Source organism: Dermatophagoides pteronyssinus, unplaced genomic scaffold (assembly GCF_027571235.1).
Source record: "Dermatophagoides pteronyssinus isolate colony J.1.1.1.1 unplaced genomic scaffold, Derpt_VIB-CSIC_2022.12 sq0012, whole genome shotgun sequence".
Taxonomy (NCBI): domain Eukaryota; kingdom Metazoa; phylum Arthropoda; class Arachnida; order Sarcoptiformes; family Pyroglyphidae; genus Dermatophagoides; species Dermatophagoides pteronyssinus.
The window spans coordinates 261193-280364 of NW_027461536.1; the positions used below are offsets into that span (position 1 = coordinate 261193).

The following is a 19172-nucleotide window of genomic DNA, read 5'->3' on the forward strand; positions in this document are numbered from 1 at the left end:
TAGCTGATATTTTAAAGAATTTTTTAACACTTAAATAGCCTACTACCTTATTTAAGGAAATATATATATAGTTTCAACAAAACAAAAAAATCCTCCGTAGTAGTGGAATTTCTTGATATACATTATATATATCTTCGGAAGAAAATACAACATCAATTCAGAGAAAGAGAGAAATGTTGCAATATTGCAAACTTATTTTGTGTTGATTTGGTTGGTTGTATCCGTATACACGACAAAATATAAGTTTCCATCATCAAAATGTATGGTTGCTGGAAGTGAGAATATCTCGAGAAATTCGATGAATTTTTGTTACATAGAAAATATGTAAAGCAAAACTGCAGTGTGTTGATGATGATGATTGCTGCCGTCTGCAAAAAAAAAAATACAAATTTTTTTTCGGCTTAATACAAATCATGCATGATCGTTGTTGTTGTTGTCGTCGTCGTCGTTGTTTCTCTTCGTTATTTTTTTTTCGTTGTTGCTGATGTTGATGTTGATGTTGATGATGTAAACCGAGCACACACTTTACACAAACGAAAATATCGTATGGATACCGACGAAAAGAATGTGTGTTTTATTCAAGTAAATTAATAAATTTTGTTTCAACAATTATTATCATCATCATCATCATTGAAAATAGAAAAAAAACATTGATTGTCGACGATATATTGTTGCCCGTTGTTGTCGTAGTCGTCGACATGCCGATATCGGCCGACACTAAGAGACAATTATAAAAAAATAAATTATAATTTCTGAAAAATCATCAATTTTTTCATTGCAATAATTTTTTTTTTTTTTTTTGAAAAAACAACAACAACAATAGCAAAACAAAACAAATGACATCATTGTCCTATATTGTTGCGACCTGTATTTTATCAATTGTGAAAAGGTGTGTATACAATTCTTATTGTAATTCTCAAATGTTTCTAATTCTATTCAATTTTTTTAAATCAATTTTAAGATCTATTCTCAATTCAACAAATTAATTAATCAATCAATTATCGATGATAAAAGAATCAGATCCAAAAAAAACAGATTTGAATAAAGAATTTATGATTTTGATCATCCGCAAGCCTTGAATGGCTTGTGTGTGTGTGTATATTTTGTAGGGGTGTGTGAAAAATTTGTTTCAAAAATCAATTTGTTTTGTCTTGTTTTCTCGCCAATGATATTGAATCCAATTCGTAATATACTATCGATTCTTGTTGTTTTTTTTACAACTCTTTTCTCACAACCACATAACAATCGACTATACCATACAACACGATCACACATCACATCCACATCATCATCAATCAATCGATTATTTTTGTTGCAATTTTCATACACACACACACACACACACATTGATCCGAAAACAAACGCTACAACTACAAACAAACAACGATAAAATATCTATATAATGGAAAATTATTATTTCCATCACAATCCATGTTGATGATAATTTATGGTGAGATAATAATAATAATAATAATATAATCATCATCGTAAGATTTTCAAGTAAGATTTTTTATTTTTTTTTGTTGTCTATTTTATCGGTAAAAATTATTATTATGCAATAAATCAATTATGTTGAAAAGAAACAAATGCAAGCAACCAATTTTAAATTTTGAAATTCCCTTTTTTCATTTTGATTGAAATTTATTTCATTTTGGAAATTTTTTTTTCCAATAAACATTCTTGAGTAGGTGTATCTAGATTCTAGAATATGGAAGTAGGGTGTGTACGTGTTTTCATTTATACATTGAAGGTTGATCAAGATAAATGATGATGAGGATGGCTAAGCCGGCGTTAACCTGTGTGTGATGTGTATAGCTATAGCCGGTGTGTGCAGTTCTTGTTCTGTGATGTGTGTATCTCTTTATACCTGCAATATTTTACACAAAAAAAACATTACTACCTGGTATATCTTTTGTGTATTTTTTTTGTTTTTGTGCTACTGCTGCTGCTGCTGCTTGGCTGGTTTTAGTTAACCCGCCAAAATGGAAATCAAAAAAATGAAACAATGAAATAGGCTCCACACATTATTCACAATGCTCGAAAAATTGGCGCCGAATTCTTTCTTTCACGACAGGCAACAGCCATCAAGCGTTATCAAATGCCCAATTGAATATTGTTGTTTTGATGATCAAATTCATGCATTCATTTTATGGTGCGATGTGTTGGTGATATCTCATTTGGCTACAAATGAAACGAAAAAATTCATTGAAATTTTACCATTTATAAATTGATATGATGTGATGTGATTTTTTTTGTTGTTGTTGTTGCTCATTTAATCAATTAAGATAAATTGTTCTGTTTTTTTCTCTCTCTTCAATACGAGTGTATCAGAAATAGACAAATGACAAAAAAAAGAATTCAACATCAAACAAGATAATGTCATCATCATTATCTTAAATTGTTATTCATCAATGAATTAAATTGAAAAACTTCAATTTGAAACAATTTTTTTTCATTCAATTCTTTCTCTCTGTGGTGATTCTCTTGCTTAATGTTGTATCCATTTTCATTTTTTTTTTTTTTTTTTTTGGTTTGATTGCATCATTCCATTTGCAATATTACGGTTATCTCTCTGTGTGTGTGTAACCCAGGTGATTTTCCAATCTTAATTAGTAAAATTAAAAAAAAACAAAGAAAAGAAACTCCCATTGTTGATGAGTGAAAAAAATGATAATAATTTTAGAAAATTTACCCAACTTATCCATTCATTTTCATTCAAATATTAAGATTCTTTTTTGAAATTCTTATTTTTTTCACGAATTTTTCACACGAATTATGTTTGTTGTTTTACGGATAGCAACAACAACAACAACAACAACAAATACCAAGAAACAAATTTGCACTCATTTTTCTCTTTCTCTCTCTCTCTTTCAATAAATTTCATTTTATCTCTCTTTTTTTACCATTCTATTCTATTGAGTTGATTGATTAAATTTAATTACTTGTTCCCTTAATTTACAATCATCATCGTCAATCAAAATAGTTTTGATTATAATCAACAACAACAACAAATTATCATTGACATAACCAATAAAGACGACATTGAAATTTTTTTTTCTTTCTTGCCACACTCTGAAATGTCCATAGTTTTTCTAGCATTAATGATGAATTTTAACCTTTTTGTTTAATGTTTTTAAAATAAAATCTTGGAAAATCTAAATGTGTAACGAGAATAGATTCTTTGTGAGATAAGGATATGATGACAAATTTCATTTTAAATTTAAAATGTTTAATCAAAAAAACCATAACAACCAATTTTTTTATCAGTAACAAAATGATCAATTTTAAAATAGAAACCACAAACCAAAAATTTAGTTTGATCAATTTTGATTGATCTGGTCTTTTTTTGAAATAGCTGTTTTGCACCCATCCAACCAATAAACTCACCCAACCAACCACCCCCTCAGGAAAATTACCAATTTTTGTTGTTGTTGTTGTGAATCTTTGATCATTTTTTTTGATTAAACAGACGACGACAACAATCATCATTTTATTGAATGATAATTAATATTAATTGATAATCAAGGAGAGAGAGAGAGAAAAAAAAATTGATGGCAAAAAAAGTATGATCTTCATTCATTTTTTTGCTTGTTTCCATTTATTTTCTGGTTAGATTGAAATGTGATTGCAGCAATTTAATCCATCGAAAAAAAAAGTTGAAAGAAAATAGACGACGGCTTGATTCGATGACGACAACAACAACAACAACGACGACGACGACGTGATCAACACACACATATGAAAGCGTTGATCACATAATACATCCTTCAATCGAAGTCATCCGAAAATATACAAGTGTAAAAAAGGATAACGAAAAAATCCATGATCAAAAACAACAACAACAACAACAACAGTCGAAAAAAAATCAAATGTGTCTGTGTGTGTGAATCCAAAGTAAAAGAAAAAAAATGATACCACAATTTATGATTTGACTTGAGATATACACGTTTTCAATTTTTTCTTTATATGTGTTTGATTTTGATTTTTTTTCTTTTCATTTTCTTTGATCAATGTGTGATGAACTGAATAACCAAACTGGACAATTTTAAATCCGAACAATTATCATCATCATTGATCAATAGATGATCAAGATCATCAAGAATTTTCATTGTTAGGTTTTTCATTTCTATGCTTTCTGATTTTTTTTTGTGTTTCTGAAGGTAAGAATGTTTTCGATTGTTTTTGTTGATTGAATTTGGAAATGAAAATGAACAAAAAAACGCAACATAATTTTAGAATTCATTTGCTTTGAAAAGATTTTATTGAAATTAGATTCCATGAAAATGATGATCATTATCAGTGTTTGTGTTATTTTTCAATAAAATGTTCTTGTTCCAGAAATGAAAACAATAGAATTCCATCATAACTTTTCTTTTATTTGTCACCAATTTTAATTCAATATCTAAGAACTTCTTCTTCTTCAAAATGGAACAAAAAAATTCCTTGTTTTGTGTGTGTGTGCTGTGTCTGTCATTCAATGATCCAAAGATTGAAAGTTTTTCCCATTCATTTTCATCATACCCATAAGATAATATTCGATCGAAAAAAAGTAGAAAGAAAACTTTCCGGAAATTTGCCGGTTTTTTTTTTTGTTGTTAACTTGGTTTTTTTTATTGTTTTCTTTTCATTCTTGTTGAATGAAAAGAAATTTTTTTGGAAAGAAAATGAAAAAAAAGCATGGCAACAAAATTTTTTTTTTCATTTTCCGGTATTTTTGTATTCCGGTTTTTTTTCTCTTTTTGTTTTTTAACGTTTTGGATATTATCATCTGGTTTGTTGTTGTTGTTGTTGAGCTTTACTCTATAAACCATATTTTTTTCTTCTTTCAAAATAAATATCCGTTCTTATTAAACATGTCCATCATTTTGTTGTCATCATTATATGATTTTCTTTTAAAGATCAATTATGATAATGGACTTTGATAAATGCGCATTCTATATAATCTACCATTCCTTTTATTGCTCTATCAAAAGAAAAAAAAATATCCATTATATCGATATTGACAATAATATTCATACACAAGAATCGTCGATTCCTATTCAATTTTTGTTTTTTTTTTCATTTTACTTTTTTTTTTAAATTCAACAATTTCTATTTACAACAGTAATTTTGCAAAGCAAAACAACAACATGAAATTAATTGAATTTACACAATGTTGCTGATTATAAAAATTTTCTTGTTTCTGATTGAAAAATTAATCAATTTTTTTAATATTGCATTCATTTAGGTGCCCGGATTATATTCGTCTTTTCATCATGATGATGATGGTTTGATTACATTTTGATTGAAAAATTCATTGCAAATACAAAATCAAAACAAAAAAAGATCCAAAGAATTTATTTTTTGCAAGAAACAAAAAGGTTTTATTTCATCAATTTTACTTGTGTGTGGGTGCCACAATATTTGTAATATTCTGTCACTTTTCATTCGTTTTCATTCATCAATTTCATTTTACTCAAATCTTTTAAATGAATTAACACTTGTGATATTTCAAATTTTAATCAATTTTAAATAAATATTTATCAATCGTTATCCCATCATCAAAATCTCAATCAGTTTAAACAAAAAAACAACAACAAAATTTTCATTTAAAAAAATGCATCGATTATCATTTGAACAAGAAAAAGAATTGATTGATTATTTTCGTATTAATCCATCATTATGGAATACAAAAGATAAAGATTATAATAATCGTACATTACGACAAGATAAATTGGATCATATTGCTGATCAATTACGTTTGACACGTAAGTTATGATTATATTTTTTTAAGAATGTCTAATGTGTGTTTGTCTAATCATCGTGATTCTTATCTTTATAAAAGGTAAAGATGTTTATGAAAAATATCGAAATTTACGTACAACATTTTTTCGTGAACATAAACGTGTTACAAGTTCATCATCATCGACAAACACCAATAATAGTACTGATGATCAAAGTGTTGATGATAATGGAAATTCAACATCGAACGGAAATACGCATTCACATCAACAACCATATGTATCACGTTGGAGACATTATACAAATATGCTTTTTTTAGCCAATAATAGCAATAATAATAATGTTCATCCTAATCATCATATTTTATCTAATGGTGAAATAAGTAGTAGTGGAGGTGGTGGTGGTGGTGATCAATCACAAACTAATCCTACTACTACCACCACTATCGGAAATAGATCATCAATTATTGGAAATAGTCGTACTGCTGTATTAATTAATAATAATGATGATACAACATCCATACAAAATGGTCATGATTTAGAATATGTTGATACAATTCGAGCTGTTCATAGTGTTGGTCATCAACAACATCAAGTGGATCAACAACGACAACAGCAACAACAAGAAGTTATTATTATAAATGCTCAAGATGCAATTAATGGTGCCAAATCAACATTACATTTACCACTTAGTAATGGTTTGTCATTTTATAATTAATTAATTAGAAAAATCAAAATTGATGTTTTTCTGTTTTTTTTAGTTGGAATAATTGGTACATCCGCCATTGCTCAACGTATTCCATGTACAGCAGCGACAGCTTTACAAACAACATTTCATCCAACAGCATTTTCAGTGATACAGGCTCCATCGGCAACATCATCCACTATTGGTCAAATAAATGGTGGTGTTAATCTATCGAATCGAATAGCATTAACAAGTGGCGGTGGTAATGGTCAATCAACATCATCATCATCATCAACTACAACAGCAATAACGACAACAACAACATCATCATCAACATCACAACATCAGGCAATATTTTTTAAGAATCCTGTTATTGAATTACAATCATTATCACCTGCATTATTGACTGCTGCAAATTCTCAAACGACGATTAATAGTGGTGTTGGTGGAGGTAGTAGTGTTGCCGTTCCCGTTACAGCTGTAAAAACACCTGGAACGCCTACATTTGTATTGACAACATTGGCAAACGCTGTTCCAACATTACATTCACATCATATCAATACTAGTGTTGGTAGTCATCGTATCCGTCAATCATCATTATCAGGTTCAATAAGTCCAATACAATCACAACATCAACAACAACAATTGGTCTCGATACAATCACTATCATCTCCGCCAACAGCACGTAAAAGTTTATCATCAACATTAAATTATTCAACTTCAACAACCAAAGATTATCATCATCATCATCATTCCCATCATCGACAGCAACAACAACGACATTCACCATCAAATTTTGAATCATCAACAATAATTACACCGCAACAACAACAAATAAATTCAACTATTCGATTATCATCATCATCATCATCGAATTCAAAATTAAATTCCAGTCATCAAGATCAACAACAAGCATCATTTATATTTACAAATGGTGGTGACGGTGATAATCATAATACATCGATTGGAAATAATGTTACAAATTCATTAAATTTATCATCATCAACAACAACAAATAGCAGTAGTAATAGTAGTGGTATCTATTCATTAACATCAACCAAATCGAATATTATTTGTAATAATGATGAATTACATAATGTAATCCGTAAAATTGTAAGTGAAACAATAATTCAATATGAAGATGAAGATATGGCATTTTGTCGTAGTCTTGCCTCATCATTACGACGATTGGAACAATCGAAAAAAGATGTTATAAAATATGAATTACAAAAAGTTATTGTAGAATCAACTAATTCAGAATATTTTCAACAACAGCAGCAGCAACAACAATCAACGGAAATGATTTCCATTACAACAACAACTACATCGACTACAGGATCATCATCATCATCATCACCAACGACATCATTGACAACAACAGCAAAAGATTCATCAATCATATCGATCAATCCAAATCAACAACAACAACAACAATCAAATAAAATAGTAACAACAAATTCATCCTCATCATCATCCGCATCCAATACAGTCAGTACAATTATGACTGCCGGTTCGATATCGATTAATAATAATCAAATTCAACAAACAACTCAAATTATTGATAATGAAAATTCAAATAATAATGAACAAATTAAATCACCACCATCATCGCCAATAATAAGAAATAATAAACGTGATTTTGACGATGATCATCCAGATCAATCAATAAGAATTGAAAATAAAAATGATGCTAATGGAAAGACTACTGTTGCTGCTTCTGCTAATGATGACGATCAAAAAAATCAGGAAAATAAATATAAGAAAAGAAAATTGAGTGATAAAATTGAAATCGAATGATTCATACACACACACACACACACACACACACACACATTCTCTTACCATTATCTAGAATCGTATTTTTGGGCACGATTGTAAAATAATATAAAATTCAATGTGATTCTTTGGTTTGTTTCTTCAGGTTTGTTTTGCATTCATTTATTTAAAAATTTCTAATTTTTTTTTCTCTTATTTTTATAGATTTTTTATCGACACACACACACATCCAGCATTTTTTTTTAATAAAGGAAAAAAATTTGAATTTTATATCTAATAAAATAAATCATCATTCATTTTAAAATATTACTCTATTTATGTGTGTGTGTGTGTGCGTTGACAACATTTGAAACATTCCGAAAACTTTTTCCGTTTTTTCTTGTTATATTCATCAAAAAAAATTGATTGATTGATTGTGATGATACTGATGACCACTATGACGACAAATACTTCGACAAGAAAATATATTTCATTGATTATTCATTGAATTGATTGATTTTCTTTCTTTTGATTTATTCAGGTACAAACAAATGATATTTTCTTCGCCTTCATTAATTGATCACATACAAATTTTTTTTTAACTTTAAAATTTTAAAATTAAAAAAACATTTGAAAAGAATTTCCTATCATCATCATGTCTGTTATTCATTCTGTTAATTTTAGCATCTTTTTTTTTCTCATCTGTTGTTGTTGTCTTTCTCGATCCTTTTTCTTTCCCATTCATATTCCAATTGAATTGTTGTTGTTCAATGTTATCTGATATAAATAAATCAGATCAGCCATCCATCCATCCATTCATTTATTCATTGATTTTAAGATTAAATACATCCACACACACACACAAACACTCTGACACACCGAATTCATTCATTATTTGGCCTTATCATTAATATTCATTATCACCCTTTTCTATCTTTCGACTTCTTTCTCTCTGTTGTTGTTTGGTTTTATATGTAGGTGTTTTATAATCAATCAAAACGTATTTTATCAAAAAAAACAACATTTTCTCAGGTTTCAATCATATCATTGGATACACATACACCAACCAACCAAGAAAAATTTCATCATTAATTCACCAAAGAAAATGAGAATGAATTAGAATTAAACAAAAAAACAATTTTACAATGATGATAATTACTTTACTTGATCAGATTTTTCATCTTTAATTTATAATAGTGGAAAAAAATTCAATTAAAAATTTGTATAATTATTTGATGAATAAAAATGGAAATATAAAATGAAAAAAAAGTATTTTTAATGATTATTTGGTGGTAGGATTCTGGTATCGATATTGTTGTAGAGTTGATGTCAAGGTCCACTTTTTTGATCAATTGGTTGATACAAAATGGCATTGACATCGATTTGTATATTTTTCTTTTTATTTTTGGTCATTGTCATGGCCATTTCATCATCCGATTTGAAATCCTATTATGTGTGACCAATGATTTATGAATGTTGAAAAGCATTTTGTTTCAATGAATGATTTTGGTTGGCAAAAAAAAAAATTATTGAATTTCGTAATATTTTTGTTTACCGCACTCAATATTATTACAAGGCTGATTTTTTTTTGAATTCATTTTAAATTAAACATTTTACTATTGAATCACCTGGTTGATTTTCTTATTCGAAAGAATGTTTTTCGTTGTTAACCGGAACGAACGAACGAACAAACAACAACAATCGATTACACAATCGATATATCGAATGTTATGTGACAGACATTCGATTTGTTTTTTTTTCTATTGAATTTTATTGCATAAAAAATCGATCTTTGTTTTTTTAAATTAATCAAATTTTTTTTCTAATTTGACAATAAAAATATTTAAATTTTCAATTGAATGACAACACAAATCATGCATAAGAAAAATCATCTGCAGGTGATTATAATGATAATGATGATGGAGAGATGAAACAAAAAATCAATGTTGACAATCCATTGTTGCGAATGACAAACACAACAAAACAAAACAAAAAAAACCAAAATGAAATTTCAACGAAATGATTGCCATCATTCATTTGATGATGACATCATTGAATGAAAAAAAAATAAATTGCAACGAAAATAATTATTTGGCCATCAAACAAACAAAAAAACAAACAAAAATGATTAATTAATATCGGTCATCATAAAATTTTATTTTAACCTTCCCCCCTAAAAGATCTTATCAGAATTTTTGTTAAATCTTCATTAGGAAAAAATTCTTCAGAAAAACTAACTTGTTTTTTTTTTGTTTTGATTAGAAAAAATACATCATCTTGTTTTTCATGGAAACACTGTATTTACTGATTTTATTTCTGGATCGAAACGTAAAATAAAATTTCGATGTATGTGTAGGTGAGGTTTAATTTAGTTATATAAATAATATGTTTTTTTTCTTCAAAAAAGTAAATAACCTGGCTACCAGTATTCACAGATGACCTCTCTCTCTCTCTCACACACACAAAATTACTCTCGTTCTCAGAGTAATTTGAAAAGAGATTAGAAAAAAAAGCGAATTTAAGTCTAATCACATAATCATCATCATCATGAATATAATTTAAAGTTAGTTCAATGACCTAAATTTTCACCTTCTTTTTTTTTCTTTTCTTGGTCTGGTCAACATAATCAACATCATCATCATTATCATCAACAAGATAGGTAAAGATAGATTTTTTTTTTTGAAAGAAAGAAAAAAAACAAGCAACAATATTTTGGTCTTGATTCAAAGACAATCTTTTGTAAAATTTTGTGTCATTTGTATTTTTGGAAAGATTCATCCATCACACATTATCATCATCATCACTCAATAAAGCACAATTCAAATAATGATGCGTTTAAGAAACAAAACGAAAAACAAAAAAAAATGGTCATATTTTTTTCGAAAAATTAACAGTTACATCTCAGGTTATTTTGTCAACAAAAAAAAAGTAAAAAAAACCACCACATTTAGCCATGCATTTACATTTAAGGCCATTATCATCATGATGAATTTGAATTTATTTTTATTTTGCTAACCTGAAATATCATCATTTGATAAATGAAATGATATGAATGAATGAATGAATGGTTTTATCATTCAAAATAACTAAATTGGTTTTTTATTATTATTGACAATATTTGGATATATAAAGACAAATATCATCATCATTAAATTCTTATCGATTAATTCTTATCCAAAATGTCAACTAAAAGAAAGAAAGAAAAGAAAAGAAAGATATATTGTTTTTTTTTGTTTCAAAACAGAAAATATCAAATTACTTTTTTGTTGTTGTTGTTGTTGCTGCTGGTTGGTTAGTAATCTTATCTTTGTTTAAATGTTTGTTTAAATACGACAATCATAATTTTCATTCGTTTCTTTTCAACGTCAAATATGGGTCAAAATTGCCATTCATTTATTATCATAGTGACCATTTTATTTTTTCTTCAAAATTTGTTTCAAATTTTCAGTCAAGTGAAGCAAGAAACTAAAACAAAAATAGATAAGTTTTCTTCTCACCATTTTTGGTATATACATTTGATCCATTTGGTTTGACCATATCAATTCGGGGTGTGTGTGTGTTTGTTGTTCGATATATGGTGATTTTTGGTCAAATCCAATCAATATGAAAAATATTTTCGAAACAAAATTTCTTTTCCAGGAAGTTTATTACTTTTGAAACAAAAAAAAAATGATCATTTCTTTTGTTTCATTTCAAAACAAAAACAAAAACAAAATAATAATCATCATCATTAAGGAAGTCACACATTTAAAAGTTTAAAAAACAAAATTTGAAATTTATTTTTTTTTTCATTGCGGTCAATCTAGTGAAATGTCACCTGTCATGATTTTGACCAAAAAAAACAACAAACTTTCATTTTGATTGTCATTTTTTTGTTTTGTTTTGTATTTCAATTGAATTTTGGCTAACAACAACGTTTATAAATCAAACCAATATCCAAAAAAAAAAAAATCTGACCAAATTATCGATTTAGAAAGAAATTTAAAAAAAAACGGAAACAATTTTCCGAAACAAACACGAATCGGCGATGATTTTTTTGTTTGTTTTTGTTTTTGTTTGTTTGTTTCAAATGAAATCGATGCAATTTAACGAAACAATTGAAAAATTGAAAACAACATCATTAAAATGGGAAACAAAATTCAATTAAATAGATAATCGATACAATCGATACACACCAAAAAAAAGAAAAAAAAAGAAATCAATTTGAAACGAATTTAAGACGGAAGAAGATAAATATTCTCATAATCTTTATAATCGGATTTGTTGTTACGAAATAATTTTCAATAATAAAAAAAATATGTATCAAACAATAATGATTACTTTTATCGATCATCCGGAAGTCCAAGTATATTTTTCAAGATAATAATGATGTTGTTTATGATTAAAATCATTATTATTATTGTTTGACCATTTACCAACCATAACCATAACCACCACCACCACCATCATCATCATCATCATTATCATCATCAAACATCATGGCTATCGTAAATTGAAACCATTTTTTTTTCATTCATTCATATAATGATTGTTTCTTTCTTATTTTTTTATCATCAAAAGTAACCAAACAAAAAACCAACCAACAAACAAACAAACATTGGATATTTAAACAATGATTATTATTATCTTGTCGTCGTTGTTGTTCCTTGTTTCATCATCCAAGACACACTCCCACATCCAATACATATAGATATTTAACGTGAAATATGTTTGAATGTTATAATATGATGTGTGGGCATGTATTTTAAATTTCTTGTCTTGCGCTTTGTTGTTTGTTCATCATCATCATCATTATCATTTATTTATTTAACTTTTTTTTTCGATGATAAGTATCAAATTTTTTTTTCAAGAAATTTAATTATTATTATTTTTTTTGGTTAACAATTGTTTGGTTTTATCAAAATTCAGTGTTTAATTTTTTGATTAGTTTTGTTTAGTTGTAAACCCGATTTTTATATTCTATATTTTATCATTAGAAAAATAAAACGCAAAAAAAAATTATGTAGAAAATTCTCAATTCTCAATAATCATTGTTTGTGATAACATCGTTCGGTTCATAGATCATAGATGATAGTTTGGTTTGTCTTATGCTTTTCTTTGCTTGATATCTCTCTTGTTTTCAATTAATTATAATTTTCTAATCGATCCCCGGTCATCCTTATTATTATTATTATCAGATTTTTCATTCCCCTCTTCGGTGTGTATGTGAAAAAATTGATAATTAATGAATGTCATAATTATTGCAGAAAAGAAAATGAGAAAATTTTTATCAAGAAGAAAAAAATGTTCAGCTTGTTTGATCAGGTTAGTTTAGAAAACAAACAAACGAAAAGATATAGATAGAAAAAGAGAAAGACAGAGAACAAATGGGAAACCCAAAGAAATAAATTTAAGAGAAGAAACAAAAAAGAGAATTTTTTTCTTTTAATTTCGTTTGTTGATAAAGTAGTGGCCACCGCTAACCAACCAACCAAAAAAAAAGACGATAATATCTTTCAATAAATTTCTAATTTTTCTTCATAAGGAGAGAGCGAACCATCCATCCATCCGATCTAGCTATCCGATCGGCCTCGGTATATAAAGACAGAAATTTATATGAAAAATTTTCGATTTCATTTTTGGCAACAAATGTTTTGCGGTCGTTTCTCGATCACGGATCGATTCTTATGTTTTTTTTTTTAATATATAAATATTTTCATTAATTTAATCCCAAAAAATTCAATGTCTATTTGATTGGTTGATGTGAATATATTTATTGTTCGGTTTTTTTTCTTCATCGGAATTTTTCTACAATTCAATCGATTCTGCAATATTTTTTTCACATTTCAATTCGATTATTCCTGAAATTGATACAAAATCATAATGTCTTTACCAAATTTTCTCTAGTCGTCATTTTTTTTCTTGTATTTGAAAAAAATTCTACATTTTTATTCTCAAAAACTTAAAGATCATTGATCGTTTGATCTTTGAAGAAGATAAATTTGAAAATTTTTTAAAATCAGGTTCATCGAACTCCATCATCATCATCATCATCTTAACCCTTTTATTTTCATTCGTCGTCTTCTAAATCATTATCAACAAAATAAAATTCAATCATGTTTCGTTCGATAATATTTACATTACTATTGGCAATGATGATGTTCATCATTGTTGATGCTAACATTCCAAATCATTATCATCATCAACAGCATAATACATCGATAAAACTGGCTTCATCAATGCAACAACCATCAACACAATCGATTCCGTTACAAGCATCAGCATCACAACAATCGAATACAATTATGAATAAACAACAACAACAACAACAACATTCACATCAACAGCATCAACAACCAACGTTATTGACCCTTGAACAGCAACAAGATTTACTTGAACAACTTGCCCAATTACAACGACAAACGCAGCAATTATTAGCTGCACAACAATCATTAGCTGCCGTTGCAGCAGCTGCTGCTGTTAATAATAATGGTGATGCTAATAGTCAAACTGGTGGTAATATTCCAGCATCCGGTTCGGCTAATATTGGTCATTTACATCATCATCAACATCAACAACAACAGCCAAATCATGCTCAACAATTTGGACGACAACAACAACAACAACAATCGATCAATCAATCAAATACACGATCATCATCATCATCATCATCATCGAATGTTGGTCATAATAATAAACCGATTCAATTACAAAATACAAATGGATCAGATGGCAACAATAACAATAGTGGTAATAATAATAATAATGGTAATAGTCAAACAACTGCAATCAATAATGGCCTACCACAATCACCACAAATCAATTGGGGTAAATGTCCCGAATTAGAACCAAGTGAACAGGAAAAATTAGCTAAAGCTAATGTGATTACGAAATGTTTGGAAACAACACCATTACCAACGAATATTACTCGTGAATCGGTTGAACAACATCGTGAACAGATTGCCGCTTGTGCATTACGTTCAGAAGGTTGGTTCACACAACAAGGTGGTTATGATTTTAGTAAAGCCGAAAAAGAGATTAAAAATAAACGTTTACAAGAAGATTTAGAAAATCAGGTATTAAATTATCATAGCCAATGTCGTGTTGAATCGGAAGATAAATATCCAACATCAACTAATTCATCGATTATTGCCCAAATACAATTATATCAAGCATGTATGGATTATTTTATATCTGATGTATGTGGTATTGAAGTGAATGATTCTGATGTGCCACAATTTTGAAAATTATATTCAAATCAAACAAAAGAAAATATTAATTAAACTAATTAATTCACAAACACACATATACAAACACACCTCTATACATGATATTTTTCGTTTGTAATTTTCAACATTTTTACAACAACAACAACAACAAAAAAAATGATTCAATTTTAAAATTAACAAATAATAATCAAATATCATTTGGGATTTATCTTCAAACCTAATTATCCAACATAATCATCATCATCAGGAAATCAAACAATGAGATATGAATAAGAAGAAAAAAACTGGATCCATCCATTTTAAATTGAATCCAAACACCCACACATACATACACACACTCACAAGCATTTTTATAACACACATTTGTTGTGTTTGTTTATGTTTTCGATAAAGATCGATAATTTCCGTTGTTGTCGATCAATTTATTCAATTTTTTTTCTTCGTCAAACACTTTTCAAGACACACACCTACACTCTTTTCTTTCATGTACATATGATAATTATAATCTGATTTAAGCAAAAATAAATAATTGAGAAATAAAAATTTAAATGAAAAAATTTTTCAATTAAAAAAAATTCATAAATGATAAGTAATTAAAAACATTAATAACCTTTAATTATGTTTTTTCTAATTATCAAGATGGCCAAATATTATCGATCATGAGAATGTAAGATCAAGTCCTTGGTTAATATGATTAATCAAAACATTTCGTCATTTCAAAATTGAAATTGAAATTTAAAAAAAAAAAATCCAACCACCCAGCCTTCTCTTCTTCCGCTCTTTTTCTTTCAATTAATTTGTTTTATCTTTGAATATGTTTATAATGGCTAGGATATTATAATTATTGAATGTTTCGTTCATTGAGAGATTTGACAGATTGGTTATTTGATGTTTTTGATGATTTTGATGATGATGATGATGACAGCGACAAATAAACAAGGAAGTGTTTTGAGGTTGAATATGGATGCTGATGATTGACTGAACGAATGAAAAGAATGGAAGAAAAGATTATACGGTTTTGGGCCGATAATCTGTGGTCAATCATCAATACCAAGAAAAAAAATCAAATCCAAACAATAACAACAGACAAAAAACAAAACATCCATACCTTTTTTTCTTGATTTATTTTGTCATCATTTGACGAGCCTAAAAGAATTATCATGATAGTAATGGTGAATGTTTTTTTTTGTGTGTGTTAAATTTTCTTCCGTTGATTTTTTGATGATGTGATTGGAGACAGGATGAATTTCATTTTCATTTTCATCAAATGTGAGTGCACTTATTGTTGTTTTGAATCATCAATATGTGATCGATTGATTTGGATATGAGCAAGCGAGAAAAAAAACCGTTTAAGAACAGGTTGTAAAAATCGATAATCAAAAACAGTCGTTTTTCATTCGACTATTTTAATCCAAAATCGAATTGAATCTCGATAATCAGAAATTAGTTTTTTCTATCATTAATGATGATAATTTTATTTTTCGTTTGTTTGTTTGCTTGTTTTGGTTTTTAATAATAAAAATCAAAATTGATTGATTGATTGATTGATAGGATGGGAAAATTTTGATCCCCGAAGAAAATTTGAATTTGATAATCTTATCTGTCATCGATGCATGATTTGCCCTGAATCTATATTGATAAAAATCGGAAATGGAAAGGATTTTTGTTTAAAATCAATATTAATCGATTAATTATAATTAATTTTATTTCGAATGAAATCTGAAATAGCGGTCAAACATCCCCAATGTAAAAATGATCGAAATAGATTTACATGTATACCGGCTACTAATGAACGTGATGTACCAATACGTTCCTGATATAATTGTTCAAATGCTTGACGTATGGACATATGTTTTGTACCGATTGGCTGTACCTGTATTCTTGTGCGTATTACATTTAATGGATAGATTAATGTTGATATTGTACCACCTAATATTGCGCCAGTTATAAATTTTCTCATAAATTCATTTGTAATTCTTTGATTATTAATTTGTGTTGTTGTCGTTATTGTTGATGATGATGATGATGATGATGATGATGGTTGAAATAATTTTTGTTCACAATAATCTAAACTACAAAAATATAAAAATGTTGATGGTCCATTACGTAATACCGTAATACGAAATCCACGATAATATTCTTGAATACCATAACGACGTATCTGATAGAATAGATCAAACATATTTGTATATTGATTATTGAAACGACCATCCTGTAATATCATCTGAATACGTTCGAATGGTGTTGCTATCAATGCTTCAGTAGCACCGGATAATAATGATGCCAATAATGATGCTTGGAAATCAAAGCCATTAACATTATTATTTTCAGTAGATAACATACGATAAAATTGATTATACGATCCAAACATTACTGATGATGATAATGGTTTTACTAATAATGGTGGTCCAACACCACGATAAAGATAACCGATACCTTCGATACGTAATTGACGTAAAGCACTAGCTGCATCAAATCCCCATACACTTTGTCGAAACATAAGTTTATTGATTGGAAATGTAATACATACACTTAACAGTCCTGCACCCATACCGCATAGATATTCTGAACCGATTGGCCATTTTGGTTCATCATTATGTCGTTGATTTGGAATATTCATGATAAAATTGTCGAGAAATCAACGAAACAACGACCAAACAAAAAACAATTCGAACACTTTAAATAAATAATGACCGGGGTAAACAAATAATTCGAATAAATTCATTTGTTTCACACAGCCATCTGTTGATTAAATAAAACATTTTTAGAAAATTTCCTTGGGAAAATGATTTTGTTAAAAAAAAGTTTCCAACAATAGTGTCAGCTTGCCAAAGGACATTTATTTATTCTGTTTTTTCATTTACAGCAATCATCAATCGATCAATTCATCATCTTTTATCAGTTATGTTTGCATTAAATATTGGTAATTTTTGTGAATATTTCATATTCTATAAATAATAAGTTAATGGTTTCATTTACAGGTCGTCATTTAGCTTCGCGATCACCATCAGTGGCTCGATCCATATTGTCATCACGCCCGTTAACAACCACTAATGCTCTTTTTAAAGGCACTTATTTCATCGTCAATGATTATGAAGAAGTAACAGCGAAAAAAGTTTTGGACGATACAATCAATGGCATAATGTATGGTGAATTGATTAGTGGTATGGGTGTCGTTTTAGGTCAAATGTTCAAAGAACCAGCAACGATAAATTATCCATTCGAAAAAGGACCGTTATCACCACGTTTCCGAGGTGAACATGCATTAAGACGATATCCGTCTGGTGAAGAACGTTGTATTGCATGTAAATTATGTGAAGCCATTTGTCCTGCACAGGCTATCACTATCGAAGCTGAAGAACGTTCGGATGGTAGCCGTCGTACGACTAGATATGATATCGATATGACCAAATGTATCTATTGTGGTTTCTGTCAAGAAGCCTGTCCTGTCGATGCTATTGTTGAAGGACCGAATTTTGAATATGCAACCGAAACTCATGAAGAATTATTATATAATAAAGAAAAATTATTAGAAAATGGTGATAAATGGGAAATGGAAATTGCAGCCAATCTAGAGGCTGATCATCTTTATAGATAAAGATTCATTGATAAAAAATTGTATGAAATAGTTTGCTTGAAATTTAATAATGGATAATTAAATCGAATAAAAAAGAATTTAAAAATTCAATATTGAATTATTACCAGAATTCAAGCCATCTAGTGTCGATTGAAAGAAACATTTTGATTGTTTTTTTAGTATCGATAGCGATTTAATCGTTCATCACTGTGTTGAATGTTCAACGT

The 19172-nt window shown here is 28.3% G+C and overlaps 4 protein-coding genes across 6 annotated transcripts; 3 read left to right on the forward strand and 1 right to left on the reverse strand.

Annotated features, from left to right (window-relative positions):
* The first annotated feature begins 402 nt into the window (after positions 1-402).
* On the forward strand, positions 403-8424 carry LOC113789693 (uncharacterized). Of its 3 annotated transcripts, XM_075821780.1 has the most exons (8): positions 403-889; positions 962-1500; positions 3614-4160; positions 5228-5747; positions 5825-6418; positions 6482-7518; positions 7681-8326; positions 8386-8424. In XM_075821780.1, exons 4-7 carry the CDS (start codon positions 5597-5599, stop codon positions 8200-8202), a joined length of 2304 nt encoding a protein of 767 aa, XP_075677895.1. In that variant the 5' UTR covers positions 403-889; positions 962-1500; positions 3614-4160; positions 5228-5596; the 3' UTR covers positions 8203-8326; positions 8386-8424. The 3 variants fall into 3 exon arrangements, with proteins under 3 accessions (XP_075677895.1, XP_075677894.1, XP_075677896.1); XM_075821779.1 differs by lacking the exon at positions 3614-4160; XM_075821781.1 differs by lacking the exons at positions 403-889; positions 962-1500 and having other exon boundaries at positions 3248-4160.
* A 5489-nt stretch (positions 8425-13913) lies between these two features.
* On the forward strand, positions 13914-15984 carry LOC113789791 (uncharacterized). The gene has a single exon (XM_027339372.2). The coding sequence runs from the start codon at positions 14256-14258 to the stop codon at positions 15381-15383; it is 1128 nt and encodes a 375-aa protein (XP_027195173.2). The 5' UTR covers positions 13914-14255; the 3' UTR covers positions 15384-15984.
* Positions 15985-17051: 1067 nt separating this feature from the next.
* LOC113789792 (mitochondrial nicotinamide adenine dinucleotide transporter SLC25A51-like) lies at positions 17052-18089 on the reverse strand. Its single transcript, XM_027339373.2, has one exon. The coding sequence runs from the start codon at positions 17986-17988 to the stop codon at positions 17056-17058; it is 933 nt and encodes a 310-aa protein (XP_027195174.1). The 5' UTR covers positions 17989-18089; the 3' UTR covers positions 17052-17055.
* An 84-nt stretch (positions 18090-18173) lies between these two features.
* Positions 18174-19056, forward strand: ND-23 (NADH dehydrogenase (ubiquinone) 23 kDa subunit). The gene is made up of 2 exons (XM_027339375.2): positions 18174-18291; positions 18350-19056. The coding sequence occupies exons 1-2, from the start codon at positions 18273-18275 to the stop codon at positions 18964-18966; spliced, it is 636 nt and encodes a 211-aa protein (XP_027195176.1). The 5' UTR covers positions 18174-18272; the 3' UTR covers positions 18967-19056.
* Positions 19057-19172: the final 116 nt, after the last annotated feature.